A 24,754-nucleotide genomic window follows, 5' to 3' on the forward strand; every position below is an offset into this window, starting at 1 on the left:
TAAAAAAAATTTTAATGCATAGTCCCAAAAGGATAGAAACCACACCGCTCGGATTCTGTTATGCTTTCACTCTTCTCTCTGTCTTCTACACCAGCTGCAGACCCCAGGACGTATATGAGTATTTAGTCATTCTGATTCATTACGCAGGGAATAAATTGATGAATGGATACACAACTTGCATGTAAAGACTTTAGGAAAAGAGTTCTCCCGGTATTTTGGAATCAAAATAAGACTATCGAGATATATATATATATATATATATATATGCTATATATACATATATAACACATACATATGCTATATATACATATATAACATAACATCTACACACACATATGCATAAATGATAGCTGACATTTACTAAATATGTACTATCTTAGTCTATTCAAGCTATGATAGCAAAGTACTATAGACTGGGTGGCTCATAAACAGCGAATTTCTCCCAGCTCTAGAGGCTGGAAGTCTGAGATCAGGATGCTGGCATGGTTGGGTCTGGTGAGAGCTCTCATTCAGGCTGCAGACTGCTGACTTCTCGTTGTCTCCTCACAATGTGAAAAGAGAGCAAGAAAGCTCTCCAGAGACCTTTTAGAAAGACACTAATCCCATTCATGCGGGCTCTACCTCATGACCTCATGAGTGGGGACCTTCCCAAAGTCCCCACTTCTTAATACCATCACATTGGGAGTTAGGATCTCAGCATCAGAGTTTGAGGGGACATAAACATTCAGTCTGTAACGTCTGCCATGCTCTAGATGCTGTTCTCAGGGCTTTAGATGCATTTTCTCTTTTATCTTTCGAACGCACAACACAACTCTATGAGGGGAGTATTATTACCTCCGTTTCAGAAGAAGGGAAACTGAGGCACAAAGGAGTTGTAGCTTGCTCTAATCATACAGCTGTTACATAGTAAAGCCTGGATTTGTATCCAGACACGGAAACTCTAGAACTGGAGTTGTCACTATTTCATCCCCCCAGGGGATGCTTGGCAATACTTGGATATCGCTTTGGTTGTCACAACCGCGGAATGATACTGGCATCTAGAGGACAGACAGATAGAGGCCAGAGATAAATACAATTCACAGAAAAGCTGCCCAGAAAAAAAGAATTGTCCAGCCTAAAAATGTCAGTAATGGCAAGGTGGGGAACCCTGGTCTAGAACCTACATTTTAGCATTTCCCTGTAATTCTCTACCATGGAATTAGGGTGAAATCATGGAAATAATGAATATGACATCTGACTTTCCTCATGATTCATTCTTACCTGCATTTAATCTCACACCTCTTTTAATATTGATTTTAATATATAACAACAGTATATTACATTATATATCAGAATCATCTTGTCATCCTCTGTGTAATTAAAATAAAAATGCCTGGCCTCACTTCCAGAATTCTTACTGAATTAATCTGCAGTGAGTCTCTTGGGAATCAGATATATTTTCTTAAGGTCTCCAAGTGATTTTAACATGCAGCTAAGTTTTGAGACATTTGTAAAAGCAGAGAGCGGAGGTTTTTAAAGTACAAACTACTTTCTTTTCTCCACTGAGGTAATATCAGAGTAACGGCCCAGAGGAACTGAGTGCTTATTTTGTGCTTAGGACTGTGCTGAGTACTTCACAGGAATTAGCTCACTTTAAATTCTTCAACACTTCCATCAGGTAGGTGTTCTAATGGCCATTTTACAAATGATAGAACTGAGGTGTCAGGAGATTAAAGAACTTGTCCAAACCACACGACCAGAATGTGACAGAGCTGTGAATTAACTCCGGCTCCTCCTGATTGAAAAACCCATGCTGTAAACCAGTGGCTCTGTGCTTCAGAACCACCTGGAGGGTTGTGAAAGCACCTGGACACCCCTGCCGCGCCCCCCAAGAGTTTCTGATTCAGTAGGTCTGGACTGAGTCCAAGAATTCACATTTCTAACAAATTCCCAGGTGCTGCTACTGACCCTGCTGGTCTGGGGACCTGTACTTTGAGAACCCCAACGCCAAAGAGGAAGTGTTTCCTATGTTTGTAATGTTTATTTGTTTACTTCTGGGAGAGAGAGAGAGAAAGTGCGTGCATGCGCGTGGGGGAGGGGCAGAGAGAGAGGGAGACAGAGAATCCCAATCCAACAGCACAGAACCGGACACGGGGCTCAATACTACAAACCATGAGATCATGACCTGAGCCAAAACCAAGAGTCAGACGCTCAACCAACTGAGCCACCCAGGCGCCCCAAGCCATTTCTCTGTTATGACATTTCTTTTGTTTAAGAAGCTTCTTCTCTCATGTTCCTCCCTGAATTTGGGGAATTGTTGTTTGTTTGTCTGTCTGTTTGTTTGTTTTTTAAGAGCTTTTCTGTCTCTCTAGCTTAATGACTTGTGATACCAGAGACAGTCTAAGTACCACGCTGGTGTGAGAAGTATATAAGAGCCTCTGCCTACAGCAGAGTGGGGTCCAGGGAGAGTCATCCAGGAGGAGAGGTCAACTAATGATAATACTTCTAACCAGAGAAAAAGCAATCCACCAACAGGACAGAGGAAAGACCTAAGCCAGTGGGACAACAGTTCAAAGAGGCAATTAGATGATTCACAAAGGGGAGGAAGGAGAGTCATAGATTAAGGGAAAAGAGGAAATCAAGAGAGGTTATTTTTTCAAACCTTGTTCCTACACTAAGAACCAATTACAAATTAAGATTAAATAAAGAACACAAAGAGGCAAATTTTTTTTTTCTTAACCTTCTCTTATTTCCACTAAGGAGCAGCAAGCCAGTAAGCCCCAAAGATCCAATAGCCAGAAAAGTGAAACTTGAGGTAAAGGAAATGGTGGGAGCAGACAGGCAGTGAGACTTATGTATGATCCCCCAGTGATGCAGTCAATCAGTAGGCATATACTCACCCACTGATGGGCTCCATACATTTATTGAATCCCTACGCTAGACACTGGGAAACACAGAGAGTGCTTATCCCTAAGGAGCTTATAGTCAAGGTTAAACGTAAGCATCTGAGAAGGATTAATGAAGAATACCAGGACCAATGAATGGTAGATACATAGGGTCCCGGGGTAATCATGGTGGTTGGAGTGGTCAGTGATCTTGTAGGTAGGTGTTGTGATCTTATTTTAGAGATATGCAAACGGAAGCACGGAAAACGTTAAGTAACCTACCCAAGAATTTAAAACCAGATGTCCTAATTCAAAGTCCAAGGTTTTCCCAAAACTTATCTAATCATTGCCAATACATGAGTGCTTACATGAGACAATAGCTTCCCAGGCTCCTCAGAAGATTCTGACTCAGTGGCTGGTGGGCGACAGGAATCTGTACATGTGACATGCGTCTGTGGTGATTCTGAGAATCATTCCTGGGGTCTTTAGACCTGGCTGCCCGTTAGAATCACTTTGGAATTGTTCAAAAACCCCAGATGCCCACACGAAACAAATCAATGGAAGAAGATAAGAGAGAAATCCCTGGACATCAATATTTTTAAATTCTCCAGATTATTCCAATGGGCATCCAAAGCTGAGAACCACTGGGCTCAGCTCCACCATGCTGACAATAATACCAAGTGGGTTTGCACAGCCTCCTCTGACCACCTCACCATTCCTTGCCTTATTTCCCTTTGAAAAGCAGTTTCGGGGCACCTGGGTGGCTCAGTTGGCTAAGCGTCTGACTCTTGATTTCGGCTCAGGTTATGATCTTATGGTTTGTGAGATAGCGCTCCACATCGGGGTCTACACGGACAGTGTAGAACCTGCTTGGGATTCTCTCTCTCCCCCTCTCTCCCTCTGCCCCTCCCTGGCTCTCTCTCACGCTCTCTCTCTCAAATAAATAAACTTTAAAAAAAAAAAAAAAAAAAAAGTAAAGCAGTTTCTACTGCAGGCCAGGAAAAAACAGAGATGTTTAAGAGAAGAGAGGAATAGTAGGGAAGATCAAGAAACATTTGTGACAAATGATTAGTGAAAAGAAAATAAGAACTGTCCCAGATGGTAGGAAAGAAAAAGGTGAAGAGAAAGGTTTGAGATTCATCACTCAATCAATCTGGTAACTCTAAGCAAAGGTTAAATAATGCTGCTGCTTAGGAGCATTTTGCTCTCACATAAAGATCATGCTCTTTTCTATGGAAGTTAACGCAATTTTTACATAGTAATATATTTATCCTTCCTGGTGACAAGGGTTGAGGATCAGAAATTTCTGTCTAGGTGACTTGGTCATTCTTATTTTACAAGTGGGAGCACTGGGGCATGCTGGGAGAATGAAGTCACTTTAGACCTCAGGGTTGAGGTTGGTGACCCACCTAGTGTTAAGTCCTCAGACCGGGTTCCCAGGCTCTGTTGCCACAGACATGCTGTAAGACATGCGTGTTTTCTTTCTAATATGCTCTTCTAAAATCTCGTGCTGTATTCATTACTCCATAGACAACTATGATCCAGCATTTAGAAGAACAGGACCACGGTAATACCTTCACACCATCCTTCATCCCTGGACCTCAACAGAGGGTCTAGAATCATTGGAGCAAAGTAATTCTGAAGGAAAATTGCATTATACTTTTAGAATCACAGAGACGACCCTTGTTTACATGGCACATGCCTATTGGATCTGTTTCCAAAGGGATGAGAACAAAGAAGAATTTAAGTGCAGAATAAATATATATAAATAATATATTTCCATACAATTCTGGGGGGCAGCTGGATAACGTTTTTAAACTGCTGACTGTGATTTAGCAAATGCTGCATTCTTTTGTGAATAAGTGCTATCAAAAGGAAAAGCCAATATCCTCCCTCCTGCCTTCCTTGCCTGGGCAGCCCTTCACCCTTACTTAATGAAATGGAACAGTTGATGCCTTTAACTCCCTCTTTCATTTAATCTCATTAATGCAGTCTGTTGGGATTCTAGTTGTGGAGTAACACTGGGGCAGCCGTCAGACCTCCAGGGAAAAGTGCAATATTTCTCAGTTAGACTTTTAATTGCTAACGTCAAAATGTGTGAGAACGAGCTCAAAACTAAAGCTGACGCCACTGGTGAGTTTTCCGTTTTCTTCTCTCTTCTGACGCTTAGCTGTATGAACTATCCTTCAGGTAAAACAGTAAGCGTTTGTAAGCTCTCAGCAAAAGAAATTGAGGTCTAGGTGTGGGAACAATAAAATATTTTCTGACTTGCAAATGTATATAATAAATAAGCCACTCAGGCTTTATTTTACACTGGAGAACATATTTATATGTGAGTATCATCATACCCTGTAGTGAATTACCAAATGCATGAGTTTTGAGAATGAATTCAGGTAGTCACCAGCCACATTACACGAGCGTGAGGTTAACTCTATGAACATCCTTGTCACAATTTTGTAGCTCTGATTTTAGTCATTGGCATTATCATTATTATGATCATTTCACTTTTCTGACTTGTTAAATATTCAGTTCATAAATATATTATACCACACAGTTCCTCCTACGTAAAAGATCTAGTTTCAAAAAAGAAAGAAACAAAGAAAGAAAGAAAGAAAGAAACAAAGAAAGAAAGAAAAAAGAAAAGAAAAAAGAAAAGAAAGAAAAGAAAAGAAAAGAAAAGAAAAGAAAAGAAAGAAAAGAAAAAAGAAAAGAAAAGAAAAAATCTATTTGGTTGAATGATTATTAACAATCAGGTGAATCCTATTTGAGTTTTTCTGCTAAATTTTTAACAAATTAGTACCTAGTTCCCTAAACGCACATTATCTCATAACATAGAAAGGTTTTGAGCCTTTGTTCTAAAAATATTTCAGGGCAATATGATGTATGATTTTTTGCCATTTTTTGGCTAGTACTAAATAGCAATGAACAACAGTTGGAAATATTAAAATGTAAATTAACATAATTGTTAGGTTCAAATAATACAAAACTAACGATTATTCAAAAAAAGTTACTAATCAAACTAAAACTTCCCCAAATGTTTATAAACTCGGAATTACATCTTTGCACAATGCTTCGAGCCTCCCGTTGCTTGTAATTTTAGACAAGAATGGATATTATTTCAATGCAATTATTCGCTGATTTCACAATGTATGTATTTGAAGACTGTATCAGTGAAATAAGCCATTAACAGCAGATTGCAGTTGTGACATCAATGGAGTCTTTAAACAACTATTTATCCTCACTACTGACAGATTTACTCAGGTTATTGTTGCTATTGTTGTTTAGAAATTAATAACACTGGACGTATTAACGTCTATGCACTTAATCCTCTTTGGGTCTGAATTACAATTAGCAGAGGCTGACAGGTAAACATAAGTGTTCCTTTCTCTCCTGATTTGGTGGGGTGGAAAGAAAAACAGGAATTTTCCCTCTGTTATAAAATTACAGAAAACAGGTTTTGATTTTAAGAGCATGTGCACACACACACAACTCATTTTTTTAAACGAATTATATGAGCCAATGTGTGTTTACGTATTGCAAAGAGAAACAAATATTTTACTTTCCTTTTAAATTTTAGTGCAATCAAAAGGAATATCCTAAATTGAAACCGCAGCTTTTGTAAAGTCACTGTCGTAGAATACTTAGTACTGTGCTTAGCAGTTTCTGATTTTCACTAGTCTTTTTCCTCCGTTATTTCCCTCCAAAATAAGTATCTCCGAAGTAACTCAAACCTCTAAAGAAATGACAAAAAAAAAAAAAAAAAAAAAAAACACTTTACTTTTTCCTACCAATTCAGTCCACAGGTAGCCTCAAAGGGCCTTTGGTAGAAACTAATGTATAGGAAACACAGCCACAAACATCCCCATGCAAATGTTACCATACACTATCAAACAATGATTATGCATTTTTGGCTTGTAGCAAAAAAAAGAAACTTGGTAAAGTGTGTTTTGAAAATGACGATATTTGTTCTTAGTACTTGGTTACCGTTGGTCCTACAATTCTTTCCCCAGCTTACATAAACACTGAGTAAAGCTGGGACGGATTACGTGCAGCATGCTGGATCTGATGAGCTCAAAAATAAGATAGCTTGGGTCCTATAATGTTTAGGATTATGCTGGTAATCTCTTTAGGGAAAGTGTGCAATATCAGCAGAACAGACACTTTGGTCTTCGAGGGAGCTGCGCACTCATAATTCTCCATTTGTTGAGTGGCTAAGCCTTTGCCTACATTGATACGGGACCTTTGTGATATTTCGCATAGGGTGAAATTACAAGACAGAGCTTTGAGGGTGACATCCTGAGTTATCATTTGACCCCTGAAATAATTTCTGGTGCTGCATGAAGGTGAGAACACCTTCCTTTAAAATCTACGTGCCTCATTTTTCGAAAAAGGCCATTTATGTAAGGATGAACTAAACCTATACATGCCTTTGCTAGAACATGAAATGATATAATAATGTAATTCTCAATGCAGAAACCTGCCATATGTTTTGCTCCTGTAGCATTATCTGCTTTAAAAATAAAATCAGGGGCGCCTGGGTAGCTCAGTCGGTTAAGCATCTGACTCTTGGTTTGGGCTCAGGTCATGATCTCATGGTTCGTGGGTTCAAGCCCTGCATTGGGCTCTGCACTGACAGTGTGGAACCTGCTCAGGATTCTCTCTCTCTCCCTTTCTCTCCCTCTCTCTCTCTCTCTCCCACTCTCTGCCCCTCCCCCACTTGCATGTGCACTTTGTCTCTCTCTTTCTCAAAATAAATAAATAAACTTTAAAAATAAAGTTTTTTTTTTTTTGCAGATGATCCAAAACATGAGTGCCTAAAATCTGAGGGTTTTTTTTTTTTTTTAATTTATACAAATACTTTTATTTTGTTTTTAGATGTAAATATAGCAGTATACATTTGAGTAAGAGGCTGCTCAAGTCTAGTAGGGGAAAGGTTACAAAAGATACATAAAAAATATTCATATCAAAAGCATGAGGATCCTTACATCCTTCTTAAAGAACAAGCACATTCTATACAAATGGAAGGGTCGTGACAAAGAATTTTAAAGTTCAAGAGCCTGTCATGGTAATGAGGTGCCAATAATGGACAAGAGGAGTCTTGCAGGCTTCCCTCTGAACCACTATTTATCCTCACTGAAGCCTCATTCGTTTTTCCGGGGGGCCTTTCGTGCTCGCTATCTGTTGGACGTTCTTCGCGGTCTCCTTTTCCTCAGATTTAACAGTCTCTGGTATAGGTTCTGCCTCTTTCTTTGTCTGACCCACTGGGACAGGCTTTTCTCCAGACTTTTGCTACCCAAATTTGGGTGGAAATTTCTGCCTAAGGTCCAGGAGCAAAGCCTCCACACGTTGTCTCTGAAAAATAGAGCTTGGTTCTTCTTTCCTTTTGGCTTTAGGTTTGACTTTATCTTGCTCTTCACGATCTTTGAAGTGCCACCAATAACCTGGGAAGGATGGTATTGACAGTACAACACAGCTTCATCAAAAGCTGATTGAATGCCATGCACCCTAGAGTTTATAACTGACCCCAGGTCTGGTGCCTGGTAGATCACTCCAGCAATGATACAGTAATCAGCCAGTGGGATAACTTGGGTAGAAGACTGCCGCTGTTGCTTCCAAATGATAAAAAAGAATGGGCTCTTGAGAGTGCAGAAGGATGTATTCCACTCCAACCATTTGATTTAATGTAAGCCTCTGCATTTTGACCACTTCATTGTTACATGTCCTGTCGTAGAAAGGATTACTTCTTTCTGAAATGTAATCCGGGACGTATCCACAGTTCAAAATGGGGATCCAGGAACAGTCAACCCAAGAGATTCCCAGGAGCTTATCTTGGATATCCACGGCTGCCATAATTCCAAAAGCTCTCGCCTAAAATCTGAGTTCTTATAGTACAGTCACCGATGCCATTTTACATCCAAAGTGTCCTCCCATAAGTGAAAACTCCCTAATGTCCTGTTGGAGTGTCTCTTCATACAAATTTTTCCCTAAACCAACCCTCTGATGGCAAAGAAAGTCTTTGAAGTAACTGTTCCTTTTCCATTTCATTCTGTCTCTCTCTCCTCTGTCTCTCTGACACGTAAAACAGATGTAAATATCTCATCTACGTTCTAAAGTTTGCTTATATAATCATTTTCTGCATCAGTGGCTGAGAGAATATGAAAAAAACAGATACGCTTATAAATATGAAAGGGTGACAAATAATGCCACTGTTTAGTTTTTGGTCATCCAAGCAAATTATAGGACATTATGAGCCAGTTAAATAACACTATTACATTAGGGGAAAAAATGTTAGTATGGTGCTAACATTCTGATAATATGTGGACATTGTGTTCATATGGGACAGTGATCCACCCAAATATCTTATGAGAGGATGGCATGCCATTTTTATTTTACAAGGTTTCCCTTTTCCAGAGCAAAGGCATTGATATTGGATTCTGATCACTGCATTTTAGAATATAACTTAGTTCTTCTCCCTGTGGTCCTGCCTTGTCTCTTTTTTTTTAAACATATTTCAAGAGATTTAGTCTTTCTTTTCCACCAAGCAGAGAGAGACAGATTTTTCTTGGTTTTGAACTCTCTGAACAGGTGCTGAGAACTTCAGGAATGGTCTCTACTGCTTCTACCAATGAAGAAAATGAGAAGTAGTATTGTGTGCTTTCCATCCCGAACTTGAGTCACTTGGGATTTTCTTGGGGTGTGTGTGTGTGTGTGTGTGTGTGTGTGTGTGTGTGCGTGTTTAGTGTTCCTGTTCCAACCTTTGAATTTTCAGATATATAATTTAATGTCTTTATTTTCATATTTATCACCTATGTCCCAGCTAACTGGCCTTTCCAAGTATTCTTGAAAAGAAAGTAGTGGCTCAGTCAGTTAAGCGTCCGACTTCGGCTCAGGTCATGATCTCGCGGTTTGTGGGTTCGAGCCCCACGTCAGGCTCTGTGCTGACAGCTCAGAGCCTGGACCCTGTTTCAGATTCTGTGTCTCCCTCTCTCTGCCCCTTCCTTGCTCATGCTCTGTCTCTCTGTTTCAAAAATAAATAAAACATTAAGAAAGTGGTATATAAACCACCTCTTAGAGCACAGTGAACAGTAATACTCCATTGAGCCATATAAAATTGCCAATGCTGAGTATTTCCTTGCATAAAAAAGTGACAATTTCCTGTAGTTCAGCCTGTTGTCTGTGACTACGTATGGAAACCATAGTCGTATGATAATTCTGAAAGCATTCTGCCACTGTTGGCTGTCATTTAACCCCAATAACGAGCCCCCCCCAAATAAGTTTACATCCCTCATCTGGAATTTTATTCTCATCATTGAATTTTCCTCTTTCAATCTTTAGTCACCAATTTTAGGGGTGCCGTTTTCCTCCATAGTTACCACTTGAAGTCCTGCTCGCCGTCTAAGAGGTGGCTCAAAAACCACCTCATCCACAAACCTTCCAGGCTCCCCCCAGTTAAAATCAACATCTCTTCCCCATGTGCATCTAGCAGTCTCTGAGTCTGCCCTGTATTCAAATTATTTAGACTTGTGTGGGGCTGTCCAATCACTGTATTCATTTTGAAAATGGAAGTTTGAATGTGCACGTGTTTGTGGCCTGAAACAAATAAATATTTGCTGGAACAATTCTTTTAAAGTATCCCTTACTTGTGTTGGTTGGGCTGTCTCACATGATCCTCACTACCTCGAAAAAAGAAGTGCTTTTGTGGAATTATTTTAAATAACTAATAGAATGTTGAATGTATTTCTAGATTTACAGAATAATTGAGTACAGTTCCGTATATCTACTCACCCCCCCCCACACACACACATACAATTGTCCTCTATTATTAATACCTTGCATGAGTGTGATATATTTGTTACAAATGAGGAGCCAATCCTGATACGTTATTAACTATAGTCCGTACTTTAAGGTTCACTCTTTGTGTTGTGTCTTTCTATGGGTCTCAGCAAATAGACAGACACGTGTCCATCTTCATATCATACGGAACAATTTCACACCCCCAACAATTCTCTCTGCCTCACCTACTTGGTGAGGCATCCATCTCCCAAATGACTTTTGTTTTACTGTCTCTATTTTGTCTTCTCCAAAATGTCATAGACTTGGAATTATATAGTGTATAACCTGTCCAGACTGCCTTCTTCACTTACCAGTATGCCTATGTGGTTCTGCCATGATTTTTCATGGTTTGATAGGTCACCTTTTTTTTTTAAATCACTGAATAGTACTCCTTGTCTGCATGCCCCCAGTTGGTTTATCCACTCACATGTGAAAGGACATCTTGTTTGGGGGGCGCCTGGGTGGCTCAGGCGTTTAAGTGTCCAACTCTTGATTTCGGTTTGGGCCATGATCTGATGGTTCGTGGGATCGAACCCCACGTTGGGCTCTATGCTGACAGCGCTGGTGCCTGCTGGGGATTCTCTCTCTCTCCCCCTCTCTCTGCCCCTCCCCTGCTTGTACTCTCTCTCTCTCTCTCTCTCTCTCTCTCTCTCTCCCTCTCTAAATAAATAAATAAACATTTAAAAAATGTTTAAAAAGGATATCTTGTTTGTAGGGCAAGTATGAATAAAGTTGCCATCAACATTAATGCAGGTTTTTGTATGGACAGTTTTCAATTCAGTTGCTGGGTCTTAGGGTAAGACGATGTAGTTTTATAAGAAACTGCCAAACTGCCTTCCAAAGTGGCTGTCCCATTTTGCCTTCCCACCAGCAACAAATAAGGTCTCCTTTTGCTCTGCATCCTTGCCAGCATTTGGTGGTGTCAGTTGTTTAGATTTCGTCATTCTGATAAGCATGTAGTTGCTTCACATTGTTGTTTTATTTTCTAGTTCCCTAAAGACATAGGATGTTGAGCATCTCATCATACGCTTATTTGCCATCCATATACCTTCTTTGCTGAGGTGTATGGTTCTGGTCTTTGGCCCATTTTTTTGAATTTGGAGAACTCTTTGAATATTTTGAAAAAAAGCCCTCCATCAGATACATGTGCTACAATATTTTCTGTCTGTCTGTGATTGGTCTGTTCATACTCTTCATGCAATTTGATTTTTAACATAGAAAAGCTGTCTTTTTTTCATCTTCCAGAAACTGGGGTTTTTTTCTCTTTTTGAGTTTTTATCAAGGGAATGAAGCCTGCCTGAGCCACTCTGAGTCACCTGTGTAGAGTTCGCCGTTCTTGTTCTCCTTCAATGAAGGTGGTGTTTCACAAACATGAGCTTCCTGTTGAAGATTTCAGCTGTAAGGGAGACTAGAGAAAGGGGCTCAGAAACACACGAAGGAACTACCGAGAGACAGGGTTTTCCACGAAGCAAAATAATGGCTGTTTTCTTCTTTCTGTGACTGAAAACATTAACTAGCAAGAATATATGTCTTCTTTTTTCAATACGAAGTTCTCCTCACATGGAGTTGTGGTTTGGGGACAGACAACCCTGAGACTTAAATTGTAGATTATCTTCCCTTTCTTTCTCCCAGAACTTCTCAGACTTCGCTGTGCATACGAATCACAGAGATAATGTTATAATGCAGATTCTGATTATACTGGCCTAAGGTATAAGCAAATGCCTGAATTTCTAGCAAGCGCCCAGGTGATGCTGTGCTGCTGGTCAGGGACCACACTTTGAGTACTATGGCTCAGGACAGCGTGATGATAGATGGGAGGAATATGATGAGTGGCCATCATGACCCCTGAGCTCCGTGTTACCTAATCTGCGTCCACGAGATGGGGCAGCTTTCCAAATGTATCATTTCCAGAATTACCACGGAGAGCTGAAATTAGTTCATTTCTGTTTCAAATATTGTTTCACCTCCTTACCACCACCAAAAGAAGTAAAAAAAAAAAAAAAAATTTTGTGCAATTAAAAATTTTAAGTAGAAAAACTACCTTTGAAAGTCTTCTCAGGGGAGATTTTTTTCTGCCAGAGTATCTAGAGAGTCAGCTAATGGGCCAGACCCCAAGAGCAAGTCCACAGAAGAGGGAGGACGTACTACCACACAGTGTTACAGCATGAAGATGATGTAGACGCCATTCACAATCGTGAAATCTGTAAAGGAAACCGGGTATACTGGGTGTTAATGACAGTAATGCAAGATGTTTCTGGCTTTTCTTTCTTCTGCCTTGTCGGTTAATGACCAGGGCTTTTTGTAACTAACCCTTCAAGTGTCCTCCTGCCTTTTGAACAAAAGAGAAATACCTAACAGACAATAGCAGGAACTGCTTTTCCGGAACCCTGTATAGTTTCTAATTTTCCTTAATGCCGGAGAAATTAAAAATGCCATTAGTTCTCAGAATAGCTACAACCATAATTACCTGGACATCACAGAACAGTTCTTCTCAAACTTCAATGCTGTCTGTCCTAGGAAGCTTGTTAAAAAGCAAATTCTGATTCAAATCGGTCTTAGGTAAATCATGATTCTTTGCATTTCTAACATGCCCCCAGATCATGCCAATGCCATACAGAAGACATTACTGCTTTCATCCTGAATGATGTCAGGTTCTACACACACATTATCTCGTTATAATTAAAACTTCGATAGGACAAGATGTGTTTAATGGGAATTAATTCATAATTTACGAGTTTAAAACCACTACGACTTTCAAGGGGGATATTTCCCTTATTATCAGTAATTGCTATTAATGATAATACTAATGGCTGCTACTGTCCTATGTTGGTCTCAATCTCTGTTATTTCAGTCTTCTGAAGAGTTAGCATAGGCGAACAATTCTTCGGGGCTGAAGGCTCCTATGTAAGATAAGTCAACTCCCTTCATAATAATCCTATAAATCATGCCTTTGAAAAAAATCATTTTTTGCCATTCTCATCTGAGAGTAATTTTTTTCTTACCCTAGTTTCCAATGACATGTAGTACAGGGATATAATAATAGAAAAATTAATCTTATCTATAGGTCGCTCAGAAGCTGTCTATCAACTGATGGGAAGTGAAGACTCACACAGACCACCACCCAGAATATTACAGAGGAGAGAGAGGAGAGGTTAAGATGAAAGGGAGATCCTAAATGCTGATAGAGGAATTGGAGGATTCTAGTAAGAATTAGAGTGCACTGAATTGCAAGCACTCTATGTGGCATTTAAGCAGGAAGCTGGGACTGAAATGCTGTGCGCCCGGAAGAGACGTACGTGAACACATACCTGATCCAATGTCAGGAATCTCTTAGATTCACCACCTAGCATGATATCGAAGCTCAAAGACGCTTACTTCTTTTCCCAAGGGTCTCCTTTTCCCACACTTCCATTCTGCCTCAATCTTGGGGCTCTTTTCTGATCACTCAAAACTTAGAGTGGAGCCAGATCTTAGAAATACTTGCTTCATCCTATAGGTTTGCTCTTAGGTGACAGCAGAAGATCGTATGCCTCATAAAGGCAGAAAGTTATCCATCTGCTAGTGAAGTGAGGGAGAAGCTACAATCAGGGGTTTTAATGTGGGCTTCCCACAAATGGTAGACAATACAACTTGGGCTGCTGATACCAGGTGCAGAGGGAATTTTCACCAAAAGAGTCATCCTTATTGGAAGTTTTGTATGTGCAAATTGTGTTTCTTTCAGACACTAAGAGTTTTTCCTGCACTGCCCACTTTTAGCAGAACTGTAAAATTCTGGGAAACAGGAACTGAGGAGCAAACCCAGTATCCAGAATGGAAGTTATTGTGCACTGAATAGATGCTTCTTATTTCCCTTAAGGAAAAAAAAAAAAAAAAAAAGGCAGAAAACAAGATGCTACAAGTATAGCCCAAACCAAAGGTCAGGACACAGAGAGAGAATTATTGGTCATTTCCTCGTATTTTCTTTTTAATGTTTATTTATTTTTGAGAGAGAGAGAGACAGAGCGTGAGTGGGAGAGGGGCAGCGAGAGACGGAGACATGGAATCCGAAGCAGGCTTCAGGCTCTGAGCTGTCAGCACAGAGCCCAATGTGGGGCTCGAACTCACAAACCGCGAGATCATGCCTTGTGCTGAAGTCGGACACTTAACTGACTGAGCCACCCAGTAGCCCCATCCTTCGTGTTTTCATATTACCACCTTGTCCCTGGGTCTTATTTCCTTTGCAGGTGATTTTCCTGCTGCAGATAATTCCTAGCTCATGACTTGATTCGTTGAATCCTCAATGGGAGACTTACCATATCAGAATCACTTGGGGACCTATTCCAAAATATATACCCACCTTGATCTCAAGATTCTGATTACTACTCCTCAGCCCAAATATGGGAGATCAGTATTGTTTAAAGCCTTTTTTTTTATATATAAAAAGGAGTATGTCAAATCTCTTGGCTGTACTGAAAGAAAGAAAATCAGGATTACTGCTTTAAGGAGCTATACAACTTCTCTTTTGGTCTCTATAGAAAAAAAAAAATTTTTTAAGTATTATCTGGACCTGGAACCTTTCCTCAATGGACTTAAAATGCCCAGACTATAGAAAGGGCCAGGTTGAGTTATAGGAGATGAAATGGAGACATGAGAGCCACAAGAACACATGCAATAAAAATGTTTACTTCGACCGGAAAGTGCCTGCACGGTCCACTGTGACTACCATTCCTGATGGATTCTTCTAAGAATTAAGGTATCTTGGGAACACCTGCGTCCCTTAGTTGGTCCCGTGACCAACTCTTGATTTTGTCTCAGGTCATGATCTCACAGTTCGTGGGTTCGAGCCCTGCATGGGGCTCTGGGTGGACAGCACCAGATCCTGCTTGGAATTCTCTCTCTCCCTGTCTCTCTCTGCCCCTCCCCTGTGCGTTCTCTCTCTCTCTCCCTCTCTTTCTCTCTCAAAATAAATAAGCTTAAAAAAAAAAGAATTAAGGTATTTTGGTGCATCAAAGTGATGCATTTTCTGGTGAATGCATTAGCCTGGATTAGTTCATCTCACTTAACACCTGCATTCACCAGCAGGGGGTTCTGAGGGAGCAGAACAAAAAGACATGCACGTTTTGATAATCAGGAGGAACTGAACACACAGTGGCTTTGTGCAATGTTGTAAGGGGTGCTAAGCAAGGAAGGGCCTTCAGGAGGTGCTGGGGGGAGAGGAGAGACCCGCCATCTTCAAAGACACAAACTGTGACTAGTTTATAGTTATTGAATAGGACCTTCCTGATAAATCATAGGGTGTTAAATTAATTGTACTTCATTAAGTGTCCTAATACAAGGTACAACATCAAATTAGTTTCAATATTTCATGATATTCTTTAAGAATATCATTTCCCCCAAAAACATACATATGCTTTTGTATACAAAGAGATTTCATTGGTAAATGCAATGTTAAGTATAGTCTCCACAGAGGATTACCAATAGAAATAATGTAAGGGAGCGGAAGATATAAGCAATGTAGAAAGTGAGAAAAGAGCGCACCTCGAGCCATCTTTCAGGGCATGGGGGCTCCCCTACGTTTGTCGCTCAGAGAACGCTGCCACCGTTGAATTGATCCATGAGTCATGCAAAAGGAGGAAAGTTGAACTTCCCCCACAGTTTCCTTAGAGCACCTTCATTGTCACAGCTGGTGGGGTCCAAGCCACCAAATCCTCCCTAGATGTTCAGCCTGAAGCCATGACAAAGAGCATGCCACCGTGTCTGCATTCACTGCAAGATCACTGCCCGGGAGACAGTGGCAGGAGTAATGGCTAGACATTTGGAAGGGGCAAACATCGGAGCAATTACGTCATACATTGTCCTCATCTTTGTCTGGAATACTCCGCCTTGAAGTATTATAAAATACATAGTATGAACTATGATGTTGTAGCTCAGAAGCAGTGTATTTTAAATGAGCGCAAAGGAAGAGGATTAGTGCTTTCCATTATTTATGTTTATCTTCACCTAGAGCGCCCTGGTGGCTCAGTCATTAAGCATCTGTCGTTGGCTCAGGCCACGATCTCACGGTTTGTGAGTTCGAGCCCCATATCAGGTGAGCTCAAACCCTGCTTCAGGTAAGGATGATCCCCACCTCGGGTAAAACACGAGCCCTGTTTGGGGTGAGCCCCATTTCTATCTCTCTCTGTCTCTGCCCCTTGTGGGATTGTCTCTCTCTCTCTCTGCCCTTTGCTCACTTGCGCTCTCTCTCTCTCTCTCAAAAAAAAAAAAAAAAAAAGTATCATTCTGTATAACCTCGTATAACCCATTCTGTCCTAATAGGTAAAGTGGCCATGGGTTTTCTGAACTGATAATCCCTCCCCACACATATCAACACACGTATGTCCTTCTAAGTGACTTCTTTCTCTTTAAAAATACTGTTAAAATGTTTATGGTTCTTCAGGATTACATGTTGAGCTAAGATAATAAATATGTATAAATATGCAGATACTCTACCGAATCATTCCTGATCCCATTTGTATTTTCCAAGTTGTATAAGATAACCTTTGTGGCTTTCAAAAACATCTTCTCACACCCTAGGGGGCAAATTACCTCTATTTTCATTTCCTTTAGAGTTAGATCATTTTATAATTAAGAACTTATTGAAGCAGATTCTCCCCACGTGTAAGTTACTCCCTGGGGAGTAATTTATGCAAAGAGCACCTCTGACTTAATATCATATAAGCTTAACAACTGTACAATGGATACCTGGTATTTTTAGTCAATTTTGTAATCATTGTAAAGAATCCACTGTGTGAAAGGTTATCGCTAAAAAGAAAAAAAAAGTACAAATTATGTATAGTGTCATTCGTTTGTATTTTTTAAATAAGATTTTTAGTAAAGGAATAATAATGTGGCTTGTCATAATTCTCGTCCAATAGCATTAGAAATACCAGTTAATGGGGCGCCTGGGTGGCGCAGTCGGTTAAGCGTCCGACTTCAGCCAGGTCACGATCTCGCGGTCCGTGAGTTCGAGCCCCGCGTCGGGCTCTGGGCTGATGGCTCAGAGCCTGGAGCCTGTTTCTGATTCTGTGTCTCCCTCTCTCTCTGTCCCTCCCCCGTTCATGCTCTGTCTCTCTCTGTCCCAAAAAAATAAATAAACGTTAAAAAAAAAAATTAAAAAGAAATACCAGTTAGCAACGATTCTGACGCTGTTAAAAACTGACATTTTGTAGCTCTTCACTATTTGCAAGGCAGTTCTACATAAAATATCTCATTACACCTCACAAATCTATGAAGTTTGTCAGCTAACTTTATAAACCAGGAAACAAAATAAGACTTTTATCTTACCTATGGACCCAATCATTATCAGGTTCGGGACAGGAATCCAGGAAAACAGAATAGAAATTACATCAGATCTCACATGTTTTCCCCATATCACAAAATCTTGAAAACAAATACTAGTTCATATAATCTGAAAGCTGAAAAAACAGAAGCAATAGAAGTACTTAGTCTAATAAGTATTTTAGTTGACTTTGTCTCATCTCTTGATATTTTTATCATTGTCTCTTTAGCTGGCACTATTAGAATAATACAGAAATTTAAAATTGTATTCATGTTGTGTCTCTGTGGTAAGCAGGGAAAGGGTCACAGAACAAAATATCAGGAAAATTGGCTAATTTCTGGTTGCCATCTCCCAAATCAACTCAAAGGCATCATTAACCACTTGGATTCTGATTTTTCTCATATGAAAAATAGGCCATAATGCTGAATTTTTTGCTTATAAAGATGATTTGAACATACCGTGAAATATTGAATTTCAAAAAAAATTAAAGATGCTCTCCTCAAGCTAAGTATTATCTTTTTTAAAATGTAAAATAATAAGACAATGAGGGTTATGTCTTGCATTTATCTGTTTTGTATATTCAAGGGTGAGAAACTGTAGAAAAGCATCCACATGGCAGATTGATGTACAAAGCATTTTGAGGCATATTTTGCATAATTATTTTAAATTGGGAACGGGAATAGCAGATCTTCCTGGTGTGTATAATTTTAACAACACTTAGAATACTACCAGAGACATAGGAATTACTACATTCTAAATAAAGTTTATCTCGTGGATTCATCCATAACCTCAATGCCGATGCCTTAAAATCATCTTTCCAGAGGGTTCTGTATACAGGTGCTTGCACATGCACACATGCAAACTGGAAATCCTGTCCCCCACCCCCACCATGTTCCATAAAGTGGCTGCCTTACCAACAATTCCATTTGTGTCAAACCAACTGTTGAACCTCATCCTAAGGGTGAAGGTAGAAGTCATCTTTGGATTCTTCATCAGTTTCTACCTCTGTGTCCTTTCTTTCATTTATCTTCATAGAACTGTCCTTCTATTTGCTTCTCCCTCTCCGCTTATCCTGCCACTGACGTCTTCCACACTTCCATCTCCCGACACCGGCTTCGGAATAGCCTTTTAGTCTCCTGCCTGTTCCCAGTTAGCAAAGGTACCCAAGCCACCACTTTGATCCTGTCGTCACCCCGTTCCTTCCCTTGAACCCTTGTGGCCAGTGGTATCAGGTAGAAATTCCTCTGCCTAACTCCCAGGAGCTCCATAATCTCTTATCCCTCCCTCTACCCAACCATATGGCCCACGTCTCCAGTGGAGCCGAGGTGTTTGTCTCAACGATCACGAGCCACAGTCATTCCAGAAGTCCTTCATTCCATTCTGTTTGCAGAAACAGCCTTTTCCTTTCACTTCAGCCCAACAGTCTTCGGAATCAACCCTAATGTCTTCATCTCCACGAAATTATTTTCTTCGTATTGAAGTCATAGGAGCCACATGTTCTATCATTTTCTCCTGGTTTTTCCATGCATTAATTTTGTTTTATGAATGAAATAATCTGTGTCACTAATATATCTTGTGTCAACAACTTTTATTATTTTAGCGGGCGTATGGAGTGTGCTCAATAAATATTGTCACCACTGACATACTCGAAGTAAACATCCAGCCACGTTATTTATAAAATCACGCCCTTCCATTTCAGCTTTGCTTTGTTTACTTATTTAAAATACTGTTGAAATAAGGCAGCATGATAACACTCAGTGACTTGATGTTTGAAGTGCAAAATAAGAAAACCGAAGCCACTGGTTCAAGGGATTTTTTTAGTCTAATTAATAACCAGGTCAGGTTTATTTTTTTATTGTGTTTTTTTTTTAATTTTTAAGTTTACTTGTCTATTTTGAGAGAGAGAGAGAGAGAGAGAGCATGTGCAAATAGGGTAGGGGCAGACAGAGAGAGAGAAGGAGAGAGACAGGATCCCAAGCAGGCTCCAGGCTCTGAGCTGTCAGTGCAGAGTCCGATGCGGGGCTCAAACTCACGAACCGTGAGATCATGACCTGAGCTGAAATCAAGAGTCGGACACTTAACTGACTGAGCCACCCAGGCGCCCCAATAACCAGGTCAGGTTTAAAAAGGAGAAAGCAGGGGTGCCTGGATGGCTTAGTCGGTTGAGCATGAGACTCTTGGTTTCGGCTCAGGTCATGATCTCATGGTTTGTGAGTTCGAGCCCCACATCAGGCTCTGCACGGACAGCGCAGAGCCTGCTTGGGATTCTCTTTCTCCCTCTCTCTATCTCTTCCACTCCCCCTCAGCCTCTCACTCTGTCTCTTTCTCTTTCTCTCTCTCTCAACAATAAATAAAACAAACATTTTAAATAAATAAATAAATAAATAAAAAGGAGAAAGCAGTGAAGTAAGAGTTTAGAAGACTTCCGGTCCCTGGTTCTATTTTGTAGTTTTCGAAAAACAAAGCAAACCTTGGTAGATGGATAGATACCTTTCTCTTAGAAGAAGATTCAGGAAGCCGGGCCAATAGTGGTGAGTGAGCCCACGCCAGGGTCTTCCAACACTCAAGTCGTGCCAGGGGCAGGTGGGGAGGGAGCCAGGCAAGCAAAAGGAAGAAGCTCAAAATGTCTGTTTTCCCCTTGCAGCACAAATTGAAGTGATACCATGCAAAATTTGTGGCGATAAGTCCTCCGGGATCCACTACGGAGTCATCACGTGCGAAGGCTGCAAGGTAGGGGGACTTTGACAGGACACTGCCAACAGCGTCTGTGTTTGCCCCAGGCATCCGTGTATGTCACCGTGCGCGTGGTGACATCTTTTTAAAGAGGGCCTGCTAAAGGATTCTTGTGCTTGCTGCTGACACTCGGGAATCTCTGCTTGGTGTGTGGGTGGGTTGGCTTCCCGTTCCTGGCCTTTCAGCTCTTTGTGATCGTCTAACTGGTCAACCGCGACTGGAAAATGGATTGTTATTTAAGAGCTTGAATTATTCACATTTACAGAGATATAAATACTGCCTCCCGCTCTCTTTTAACTGTACTGCCTTCAGTAAACTCAAGGGCATTTATTACTGTATGAAACAACCAAAGGTTAAAGATGGCAAGCCAACGGCCTATGTTTCCTTATCTGCTTACAAAAGAAGTTCAAGGTAACAGTTGCAATATGCGTATGTTCATCCTTTATTCTCATATGCCAGAAAAAAATAAGTAGAGTCATGGAATGTTAGAAGGATACCAGATAATCTCTGAAGTAATTAAAAATTATCTGCCCCAACCTCCTCATTTTCAATGAGATAATGAAGTATAAACAAGATTATGTCATTCGGCCAACATCACTGATCTAGTTAGTGAAAGAGTATGGCCAAAAACACAGGATTTTTCATTCTTGGTCCAGCGTTCCCCTCCAAGGACATTGAACCAATCCTTCCAAAAACAAACTAATTCCTATGAGCAAGATGCTCTTAAAATACAAAGTTGAAAATAGCAGTTAACAGAGACTTAATCTGAAATAAGGGAAACTTGAAACTTCACAGTAAGTGTTTAAAATTCTTCCTTAGAAGGAAAAACAAGAGAGACTAAGTGTCAAGGGGGAAATAAGAAACAATTCCACACCTAATTTCAAAGGGCAACGTGTCACCGGAACAAAATGCAGTGTAATCTGGGAGTGAAAAGTGATATGTTGGCGAAGTTATTGATGAAAACAATCATATTTTTGATCAAAGATGCAAGCAGGGCGGGCGCCTGAGTGGCTCAGTCGGTTAAGCGTCTGACTTCAGCTCAGGTCATGATTACAGTTTGTGAGTTCGAGCCTCACGTTGGGCTCTGTGCTGACAGCTCAGAGCCTGGAGCCTGCTTCCGATTCTGTGTCTCCCTCTCTCTCTGCCCCTGCCCCACTTGTGTTCTCTCTGTATCTCTAATAAATAATTAAAACTTTTAAAATTTTTTAAAAAAGATGCAAGCAGAAAGAATTTAATATCAGTAGACTGTGGGCACTGGCTGACTCAGTCCATAGAGCATGCGTTGTGAGTTCAAGTCCCACATTGGGTGTAGAGATTACTTAAAACATTTTTTTAATTAAAAAAAACAAATAAGTAGCCTGAAAGAGATGTAACACGATCACGGATTCTAAGGACTAATCTTAATCCTCACAGAGTCAAACATACATGAGACAAAACATACCATAACTCTCCAGTAGTCATGCTATGAGAACACTTGACAAGGTCTTCATAATGGTCTCAAAAAGTATGAATTCTGAAATTGAAACTGAAGCAAAGAAAAGGAAAAGAAAGAAATGAAACTAAAGTGGGAAGAGGACACAGAGAAAGGAGAATAACGTGAATGTAACTCGCCCATCGACATCCTGACCTCAAAGGTGATTAGTGATAATCCATATTTGAACATCCTGAGATATTCCTTGTATTCCTCTGTTTGCTCTGCGGACCTATGATTAAGAACTGCATGTTATCCACCTTGATGCAAAGTTTTCAACTCATCAGAAGACACAATAAAGCAAAATTCCTAATCAGCAATTTTTTACCCTCCTTAGAGTAAGCTATTACTACCTCGGGGAGGTAGGCAAATAGTTTTCTTCATAAATGCTAATAATTTCGGAATCCAAACCCTCCAGAGAAAGCATTTCCACTACTGTGTTGGTTTAGTAGGTATTTTTAAGGCCTCTGGTCTAGTTTATTAAGTACCCACCAAGCATATATATTTTTAGATCAGTGTCAAAGTGGAGATCTGTGTCATTGTGAAAGCTCTATTTGGAAAATGCCCGATTTCAAAATAGGAAGGTATGTTCCTGTTAAAAAGCAAAACATTTTACACAGAAGGTTTAACTAACCTTACAAATATATTCCATAGACCAACAGCTAAAACAAGTGTGTAGGGTACGGCCATCTTTTCTATTTAAAGCAGGAAACACAATCAAAGAAATTATGCTGCTATTTTGAAGCATACTCTGAAGTTTTAGTCAAAATGACATTTTACGTGGCACTACTTTTTTTTTTTTATTTCATGGAAAAACCCACATTTGTAAATATGCTGTGTTTTTCTCCAACTGGAAATCTCAAGAAATTCCGTTTAGAATAAGATGTCAGTGTCAGCGCATTCGGTATCAACCTCTGAATTTTCATAATACCATTCTGAGTCAACATGAACAACCCATTTTAAATAACATCAGTTCAGCTTGCGCACTTAATTCAAATTCCTATTCATTCAATAACATTTGAAACAGAATCTCTTTTTCGTGCCAAAAACCTCATTTGCAATAATGAGCAACAGATAAGCAAGAAATGCCTCGTAATTAATGTCAAATTGGCCTTAAATTAGGCCTGTAGCTGTGACTTTAGAAGTCTTCTCTGTCAGCTCTTTTGCTAAGTGGCACTGGAGTATCCGAAGATAAAAAACCACCAATTCTTTCTTAAAATGTAAATTCCCAAGTCATCTTTCACCAAGACTGATGGGCCAAAGTTTCGCTTTCTGACACCTTTGCTGGCACAGATCTTCCTTGACTTACATGGGGTCATGTCCCTATAAACTCACTGAGCGGAACACATCTTAAGTCAAAAATGCATTTAATACACTTAACCCAGTGGACATCATAGCTTCGCCTAGCCCACCTTAAATGTGCTCAGAACACTTGCTTTAGCCTACAATTGGGCAAAATCGCCTAACACAAAGCCCCTTGTGTAATAAAGCACGGAATGTCTTATGTAATTTATTGAATACTGTACAGAACATGAAAACCAGAATGGCTGTGAGCGCTATCGGTCATTGACCCCCACAATCGCTGGGCTGACTGAAGCTGTGGCCGCAGCCCTGCCCAGCGTCACAAAAGAGCATCGTGCTGTCTCTCACTAGCCTGGGAAAAGATCCAGATTGAAAATTCGAAGTATGATTTCTACTGAATGTGTATTGCTTTCAGACCATCTGTAATGTCGAAAAATCGTAAATTGAACCATTGAAGTCAGGGACCGTTTGTATATGGAGTACGTCCTTTCAATCCCTGGCAGCTTGGATGGGATCTCTGTTTGAAAGGGCTCTGTGAATTCATTCACACTGGACAGTTGGATATCTCATCCTGCCACCGCTGGTCCGTGGGGACCAAATTTGTCCTTGTTTTGAATGGCTTCGGGCTTACAACACAAAACCAGTTGGTATTTTTTTCTCTCTTGTCCCATTTCCGAGTTACCCATTTCCGAAGTTCTTCATAAGAGTGGCAAGCTCACAGGGCACCTGGGTGGCTCAGTCGGTTAAGTGTCGACTTTTGGCTTTGGCTCAGGTCATGATCTCGCAGTTTCTTGAGTTTAAGCCCTGAATCCGGCTCTGTGCTGGCAGTGCAGAGCCTGCTTGGGATTCTCTCTCTTCCTCTCTCTGCCCCTCACCCGCTCACACCATCTCTGTCTTTCTCAAAATAAATAAACTTAAAAAAAAGAAAAGAGTGGCAAGCTCTCTTTATAGTGACAGGCCATGTCATAGGAGAGCCCAAAACTAAAGGAAAATCGATGATCTTGATCCTTTTGAAACTTTTTGGGGTGTTTTACATTAATGTTGATTCTTAATATATTGTGTTAAAATATTACTTATCCTGATTGACAGGTTTTTTGGCAATCCTTAAATTTTGTGGCCAAGTTGGGTGCCTGACTAGCCACAGCCTAGTCCCAGCCCTGCTCTGTCCTCCTGCTGATAATCGAGGAAACCCCGATTTTCCTCTTTAGGGTTTTCTTTTCTTTTTTTTAACGTTTTCTTTAATTTTTTTAATGT

At 40.3% G+C, this 24,754-nt stretch overlaps 1 protein-coding gene and 1 pseudogene across 3 annotated transcripts in view; one reads left to right on the plus strand and one right to left on the minus strand.

Annotated features, from left to right (window-relative positions):
• The window catches only part of RORB (RAR related orphan receptor B), a 388,079-nt gene that overhangs the window by 304,269 nt on the left and 59,056 nt on the right, over nucleotides 1–24,754 (plus strand). The window contains exons 1-2 of one of the 2 annotated variants that reach the window (XM_086685015.1): nucleotides 4,864–4,997; nucleotides 20,639–20,724. In XM_086685015.1, the coding sequence (XP_086541141.1) occupies nucleotides 4,958–4,997; nucleotides 20,639–20,724 (126 nt within the window). In that variant the 5' untranslated portion in view covers nucleotides 4,864–4,957. Of the gene's footprint in view, nucleotides 1–4,863; nucleotides 4,998–20,638; nucleotides 20,725–24,754 lie in introns of those variants that run through there. The other variant, XM_086685016.1, reaches the window with a different exon arrangement.
• LOC147574729 (mediator of RNA polymerase II transcription subunit 6 pseudogene) lies at nucleotides 7,659–18,288 on the minus strand (annotated as a pseudogene). The gene is made up of 2 exons (XR_015243463.1): nucleotides 18,000–18,288; nucleotides 7,659–12,898 (listed from the first exon to the last, which is right to left on the minus strand). The product of XR_015243463.1 is annotated as a mediator of RNA polymerase II transcription subunit 6 pseudogene (transcript).

Source organism: Puma concolor, chromosome D4 (assembly GCF_028749965.1).
Source record: "Puma concolor isolate L17-30 chromosome D4, mPumCon1.1.hap2, whole genome shotgun sequence".
In the NCBI taxonomy this organism is placed as follows: domain Eukaryota; kingdom Metazoa; phylum Chordata; class Mammalia; order Carnivora; family Felidae; genus Puma; species Puma concolor.